Source organism: Galeopterus variegatus, unplaced genomic scaffold (assembly GCF_000696425.1).
Source record: "Galeopterus variegatus unplaced genomic scaffold, G_variegatus-3.0.2 Scaffold11637, whole genome shotgun sequence".
Lineage (NCBI taxonomy): Eukaryota > Metazoa > Chordata > Mammalia > Dermoptera > Cynocephalidae > Galeopterus > Galeopterus variegatus.
This window is the reverse complement of record NW_007737748.1, coordinates 21,094-29,184: the sequence shown is the minus strand read 5'-3', so window position 1 is coordinate 29,184 and position 8,091 is coordinate 21,094. Positions and strand designations below refer to the sequence as shown.

At 42.0% G+C, this 8,091-nt stretch overlaps 1 protein-coding gene across 1 annotated transcript in view; it reads right to left on the bottom strand.

The window, feature by feature from the left end:
• LOC103610708 (TRAF2 and NCK-interacting protein kinase) overlaps positions 1-8,091 on the bottom strand; it is a gene marked incomplete at its 5' end in the record, with an annotated part of 44,044 nt that overhangs the window by 18,403 nt on the left and 17,550 nt on the right. The window contains 4 exons of the mRNA XM_008594816.1: positions 1,810-1,953; positions 3,759-3,929; positions 4,899-5,010; positions 7,440-7,604. Coding sequence (XP_008593038.1) covers positions 1,810-1,953; positions 3,759-3,929; positions 4,899-5,010; positions 7,440-7,604 — 592 coding nt within the window. The remainder of the gene's footprint in view (positions 1-1,809; positions 1,954-3,758; positions 3,930-4,898; positions 5,011-7,439; positions 7,605-8,091) is intronic.

Here is an 8,091-nt window from a genome sequence, read left to right as displayed (position 1 = left end):
AAAGGAAAAAAAAAAAAAAAAAAAAAAAAAGGAAAAAAGATGTGTGGATTTGAAAAGAACACTTCAGAGTTCTTTTTGGTAAAGTGATGCTGGAGTAAAGAATTCATAGGATGATAAGAAAACATCTAGACAATACTGAAGTATACCCAAGGAGCAAAATTTAACACACTCCATTAGATTATCTGATAAGAATAAGAAAGTGTTCATGGGGGTGACTCAAAAAATGAGAAAGTTAGCCCTGTGGGTTATATTTTTTGGACACTTATTTCCATTTGATTTATCTTAGGCTTTAAAGATGTTTTATATTTCACCGATGGATATACACCAGATGAAAAGAATTCATTAAAGCATTGCACACTGGACTTGACAGGAGGGTGCATTCATAACTTAAACTAAGGGAACCATGGTGCAGTTGGAATTTGTTTTTGTGTTGATTGCAACAGCAAGGATGGGCAGGAGAGCCCGCGCTTCCTCCTTTCTCTGCCAGTGCAGATCTGAGGGTGGTTCAAAAGTCTTTTGCCCCCGTTTTCATTTTCTCCTTTTCCCATCTGTGCCTCATGATAAGAGGAAATTGTTACACTCCTAAGAATGCGTATGTGTCACTAACATAACAAAGCCTAAATGTGAATTTTCTGGTAGCATTTCCATTTCTGGTAGGTGACTGACAGATGTAAGGCTTCATTTTTGATTTGGTATTGTAGAGACCAAGAAAGCAATTAACCAGAACAAAGGACGACACAATTAAATGATAATACATGAACAATTTACTTGGCTAACCCTCATTTAGAGAGGATAAAAAGAGATGAAACTCTGAGCATTTAGTGGAAAGGTAAATGAAAGAGAGAACTGTAGTGCCAACTGAAGACATTTTCTTAAAATAGAAGTGCGGCTGAAGAGTTGAACTTTCTATAAGGTTCAACCCAGTGTTGTCTCTGCAAAACACTGGCTGAGTACAGAGCTGTGCTGTCAAACTGGGCTGCACGATGGAAAGGCCTCAGGAGCTATGAGAGCTGTTGATGTCTAAGCCCCACCCGACCCCCCGGGGTTCTGACCCTGGTCGGGGTGCAGCCTGGATTTTCTCATCTCCCCCCCATGATTCTAAAGTGCTGTTGTACAGTTGGTTCCTTACTGGATGGAATAGGAGGTGAAGAGAGAGGTGCTATTTGTTAAACTCCTTCAAACACCATCAGAAAGAACAAACCTTTCAGGTTGCATTTTTAACTCACTGGTAATACAACCTTCATTTTTGTCTCCACCTTTTTTGTCTGTTTGTTTGTTTAAAAGCTGTTTTTAGAAATCAGAAAGATGCAGCGTATAGCAGTAATGATTCCCACACTCAAATCCCTTTGCAGACTTGGTCACCCAGTGGGACAGCTGCACTTGCCAAAACATCAGTGGAGTATAATATAATGTTAGAAGAGACTTGGAGAAATTTATGCTTACCAAGTTTCCCTCCCAGAAGCCTACATTGTGACATTCTCCATCTGAGAGTAGATGATAATAACTGGAGTGCAGACACCTTAAAAAGATCCTTGCTGAGTTCTGACAGAGGTAAAGGCCTATAAATACATATCCTTTGTGGCAGGTCCCTGCCTAATTCAGATTTAATGCAGAGGTGGCAGACTTCCCTTTGGAGGTCAGAATCTCCAGTGTTACAAAACGTGGGTGGTCTCTCTCTGGCTACACTGTCATAATTTATTGTGTTGCTTGTTGGCTGGGAGGGGCAAAGCTTACTGTTTGTTCAGAAATGAGGTGGTCACCTTTCCCACCAGTGCAGACCTGGGGAACTCAGTCATCTTACTAACATACCTGATATGGTCACAAGGACATTCAGTCCCTCTAGCACATCCATCTGCTGAAATCGCCTCCGGTTGATCAGATTATAGACTTTGCCTTGCCCACTTCGGTCCAAAAGCATCAGGCCATTTTCAGTTCCCACCAGAAGGTTTACACCTGCAAATTTAAGCAGCACCCCAAGAATGACTTTTTATGGGCTTTAACCTGTATCTGGGGTCCCTGTAAAACCTAAGTAACCATGCCTTGTAAATATAAACTAATGGGCAATAGGTACTGCAGTAGGGAGTGTAGAAGTTCTGACAAAGTAATTAAATCACGTCCTCCTGGTAATGAAATTAGTTTTCTTTGATAAAGTGGGAGCAGCCTTCATCACATCCAGCCATTTACTACCTAGTGTAGAGCGTCCCCACCAGGAGAAGCTGCAGGCACAGGTGTCCGGCTGGCACGGTTTGCCCTTATTCCCTTCCCGTAACCACCACCTCTCTTCCCCAAGGCTCAGCCCCACCCCTATTCATGCAGTGATTTCTAGCCTACCCACCTTCAAGGTACAATAGTTTCATTTCACCACCCCATTGGAAGAAAAGCCTTTCCTCCTTCTCATACCAAAATTTAGCTGTCTCATGCCCCATACCCTCTAGGTTCTGCTCTCTGTTAGGAAAATGATAGACCAGTTCAAGAGAAGGTGTTCGTAGCCTGACAGTCACAGAAATACTGACTTTAAGGGACTCCTCAGGTATCTAAATCCCATGCAATAATCCCTATTTCGAAAGCTCTGGCAGATAATGGTCTTGTTTGGATAGCTATACTCCTAAAAATTCATCCCTAGAAAAACTAATCATCTATCCCCCTTAATCCCTATTTCGAAAGCTCTGGCAGATAATGGTCTTGTTTGGATAGCTATACTCCTAAAATTTCATCCCTAGAAAAACTAATCATCCATCCCCCTGCCCCCCAACACACACACACACACACACACACACACACACACACACACACACACACACACACACACACACACACTGAGAGGTTCACTATGCAGTGGATTATATTCATGAGCACGTAGCTCTCTAACGTCTCTAAATTGTTGTACTTCTATCTTCGGAGCCACACGGATGTCTGCTCTGCTGTCCACATACCAACCCTCTCAATATTAAACGTGGTTAACTTGTTCTCTTCTGTCTCTTTTCCAAAAGACGCAGCCTCCCTCACACCTTTCATGAAATGGTTTTCAGGCTTCACACTCTTTCCACTAACATCTCAGATGCTTTTCCCTTTTAAAATCATGGTGTCCCAATCCAGGCCTAGTACTTTAGATGGGTATAGATGGGCCACATCCTTCCTTGATCGGTACATAACATTTATGTACAGACCTGGACTTTGGTAGAATCTAATCACATTTGTACTGAATTTGAGGTCAGTTAAAACCTGCAGGTTTTTAAACTAAGAACTGCAGGTTGATGATGTTTTGAACTCAAGGGGAAGGCTCCTCGTTTGTTGTTCTTTTCAAGTGTCACCTCGCTACTGCTAGTGTAGGGCCTTGAGCAATTCATTAAAAGACACTGGCTTGTTTTTCAGCTGTGAAATGAATAAAGGTAATGCCATTATTTCTCTTGAAGGAGGTCGTATGGATTACACAGAATGAACGTGGGGTGTACACACAGCGCTGGACACACAGTGGGTGTGTGGTAAGTGGTAGCTAGTTCTGTCATTGGCTTTAGCACATCACTGTATGTGACGAGGTCACTCTGAACCTGATCTTGTCGTCCTGGGTGTCAGGGTATTCATTCTTTTTACATATAAAATTGTTTTGGTCTCTGCTGAAGTCAAGATAGTCTCAAGTTAAGTCTCTAAAACCCATGATTCAATCAGTGTTCTCCTAATGGTAAGATCCACAGACCTTTACTGTTCGACGGTCAATTCATTAATGAGTGGTAAAAAAAAAAAAAAAAGCACCAACGTACCCCACAGAGCTGCACAAAGTATTTCCGAGTTGAATCGTTTCTTGTATTTTCTGATTTCTGGTGTGTCGCTATGAGGCCGAATGTTGGTTGGGTTTACGTTTACCACTGAAATCTTTCTTGCTTCATTGAGTTTGGCCTGTTCTTGCCTAAGAAGTTCGCTAGTAAACAGAGCTTTGAGAAGAAGAATCAGAGAAGTCAGTGGCATCTTAAAAGATAACCAATGCAGATATGGAAAAGGGGCTTTGAAACACTTTAATTTCTCCTTTTCAGTATGCACTATAGCAAAAACAGAGAAACTCTGAAACTATACTTCCTATACCCTCTTTTTAGTAGAATAAAGTATGTCATTCATAGAAGCAGTATTTTATCCATTAGCAAAACAGGCTTATAGACATTACGTGGATGATTTAGAAAATTGATATTAATCTCACAAAATTAAATACACCATCTCCACCCCCGTAACATATGCAAGAAAAATTTACTTTTTTGAAATTTTGCATTATCAATTAAAAAACTGGCCTAAGCTGACTTTGATGATTAGTGAGTTGCAGAAGTCTAGAAAGTGAGACTCTGCTCTAAATTAGCCAGACCTTTGTGGTGGGAGGCACACAACTGAACACAACTCAACATGTGCTTATTAAGCACCTACTGTGTGCACAGCATTGCACCCAGAAATTGATTGGGGGAGCTATGTAGTAAGTTCAGAGGTCGCTGAGGAACAGCTTTTCCTAGAGTCCCTGGACACCTCTGGATTCCCACCAGAAGCAAAATAGAAGAGATGAAAAAAAAAAAAAAATGGAAAGTATGACATTTGTTTTAGGAATTTTACCAAAATAATAGTTTCCTTTTTTTTTTTTGACCGGTAAGGGGATTGCAACCCTCGGTACAGTGTGGTCTGCACCATGCTCAGCCAGTGAGCGCACCGGCCATCCCTATGTAGGGTCCGAATCCACGGCCTCGGCGCTACCAGCGCTGCACTCTCCCGAGTGAGCCACAGGGTCGGTCCCAGAAAATCTCCTTTTTAAAACAGGGCCTAAGCATAAATGGCTTAACTATTGAATTGATGATTAATTTCTTTATCAGGCCATTCCAGAAAGGAAAACAAAGCTGTTTCTATAACACTGGGGGCTGCTAGCTCACCTGCGGCTGAGGATTCCTCGTCCTCTTCGTCTTCATCAGTGGGAGATGTCTGGTATACTCTGGGATCCACAAAGGGGGTGAAGGAAGCTTTGGTGCTGCTCCCCATGCCATACTGACCAACAAGCAAGAAGATTAAGAAGAGCAGATCAGTAAATACGGCAGGAACGAACAACACTAACAATACTTTGCCTGGGCTGTACGATGATTACGGACTCTTCGGTCTATTCGGCTGTTCATACCCCAGCCCCCTAGTCTACGTGCGCACCTCTCTCCAGCTGCTCCTGGTAGTGGTTCTTCACTAGCCACTGCATGTGTATGCGGTTTCATCAATTACATGACTGCAAGAGCTGCGGTGAGAAAATTACATTTTGGACTATATGTGGCACCATAAGATCTGTGAGATCACTGTGTGGTGACAGAGCTTACCTCTCCCTTGAAGTAAAAGCAATCTCATATGGACCAAATGACCACTATGAAAAGCTGACACAAGTGGCAATAAACTAAGCAAGCATGTCTACGCAGCAGCACTTCATCCTGAACACAGTCAACCCAAGAAGCTTCCTCTTGGTGGTGGTTGGGCAGGCCCTTTCACTCTGGCCTGGTGATGCAGGTGGATTAATGTTGGCTTCAGAAGTTTAAAATCTTTAATTCAGGGATGATTTCATCCAGAAATTGAAGATTTTTCCTTCCCTTGATAGTTTCCTTAAAAGGATACGTTTCTATGGGATACTTAAAAAGGATGCCTTATCTGGGGATTGCATGAAGATGTTAGGTTTGAGGGCAATGCACCTTGAAGTCTTACTTAAAAAATAAATCTCAAGGCTTTGGGTAGTACCATGAAGACATGAAGTCAGCACTTGGATAGAGCACGGTGCTAATAATGCTAAGGTCAAAGGCTTGGATTCCCATTCTAACCAATCGTCAAAAAAAAAAAAAAAGTCAGAACTAGATAGACTAGGGAACAGTAATTCAATAATATCTGGGCTTCATATCACAATATTCTATACTCGATTTTTGCCAAAAGAGCTGCAATAACCATCTCCCCATTTTGTGTCATCTCCATTCCTCTATTATACTCATCCTTCAACCATCAGAAACACACCTGTATTCAACATAATAAGCACCTTGTCTTTGGTTAAGTGTTTTTAACTAAAGATTTTTAGTTTTATTTTTAGGTTCTTATTTTAAAATAAAACCAATANTGTTTTTAACTAAAGATTTTTAGTTTTATTTTTAGGTTCTTATTTTAAAATAAAACCAATATCCTAAGACCTAAACATATAAGGAGAAAACCACAAAGATCCAATCCGATTTAATTCAAGATTTTCCCTCTACCCTATGAAATCAAAACCATTTTATCCTGCTCAAGCTAGGATTCCCTCTCCCAGAGCACTTTCACATACATTTTCTCCTTTGATCTCTGGAAGAAGTCTGTGAAGGAGGTGGGGTGGGTACTAAGATTCCCACTTAGAGCAGGATTTGAACCAGGGTTCCGTCTTGTAGGGTCCTCCTTGGTGCTGACAGAGGTGTTCACACAGAAAATGTCTGCCTATACAGCATGAAGCTACGACAGGATGCTGCACTTTCCAGTGGGCCTCTGTGTTCTTTTCTTTGGGGTATACAAAGCATACCTGCTGTATAACTTTAGAATCCAAATGATGCATCATAATTTATGATGTGTGCACAATGTCANCGTCTTGTAGGGTCCTCCTTGGTGCTGACAGAGGTGTTCACACAGAAAATGTCTGCCTATATAGCATGAAGCTACGACAGGATGCTGCACTTTCCAGTGGGCCTCTGTGTTCTTTTCTTTGGGGTATACAAAGCATATCTGCTGTATAACTTTAGAATCCAAATGATGCATCATAATTTATGATGTGTGCACAATGTCAAAAACAATAGTGCATATGCTTTGTAAACACGTGTAGGGCCTTATGTGTGGTTCCAAACATGACCACATACTGTGAACTCTTCCAATCGCCTAATGGATTGTGTTCATTCAAGCTTTTTCTCCTGGGACTGTTTCTATACAGGAAAGAAATATCTCACTTCTCCATTCTAACACAATTTGAGTACACTTTAAGAACTTATCTATTTATTAATTTCTATATTTCATAAACAAATCATTTCAACCTTAAGTCAAACTTAGTTTGATTAAATTAATGTAAATATAAACCTCGACCATTACCCTTGAAATCTCTATAGCCTGAAGTTTCTATCACTGGCCTGGGAGACAGGAGGTCCCAGTTCTGGTTTTAGCTCTGTCACAAACCAGCTGTGTGCCTTGGGCAGTCACTTAACCTCTCTGAGCCTCAGTATGCTCATTTGTAAGAAAAGGTATTGGTCCAGAAGACATCTGTGAACTTTTCATTGCTGTGTTTGTATGATTTCTCTATTTGAGTATCTGCATAAGCAGCTATATAATAGAAACCAACCAAACACATTTCAGGGAGCTTGACAAAGCCTCGTTCTTGACGAGAGCAGGGTTTTCAGACCGCATGGAGAAGAACAGAACTGTCGCAGCTGTTGCCCAGCACCTACTTCAGTCCCAGAGTCCATCTCCTGGGAATGGGTGGAGACACGCCCCAGGCCCTCGGTCGGGGTCCCAGCTGGGGAGTGGCTCTGCTGCACCAGGTCTGGGAGGTTGATGTGGCCGGCGAAGCCATTGCTGTCGCTGTGGCCAGATCGCTTCTTCTCTCCAGATGGCTNAAGACCACAGAGTGACATCACCCCTCACATAGCATAGGTCCAGGGGCTCCAAATTGACCTGCTGGGGTATGGGAAGGTAACATTCAAATTTCTATTTTACCTAAGAAAATTAAAAAGTTAGCTTTGCTAATATTCAGTGTATAGATTGACCCTGAGACCTTATGCTCCTGCATGAGGGGCAGTAAGGGGCTGCATATGGTGTGGGGTCCCCTGCAGAGAGACAGGGACACTGTAGGTGGAGTGGCTGAGCAGGTCCCATACTCTCAAGTACCTCATCTGCACTGTTTGTGCATGTTTGCACCTGGCAGTTAATTGGATTTACAGAGCACATTACCAGGTTTCAATGAAACAAACCCACAAAACAGACACATGACCTAAAATATTGCTGAAAAGCAGCAGTAGGATGAGGTAATACTAATAGACTACATATAAATGTACTCCAGGAAAATGCACAGACGAGATACCCAACTCACAGGCTCTTTGT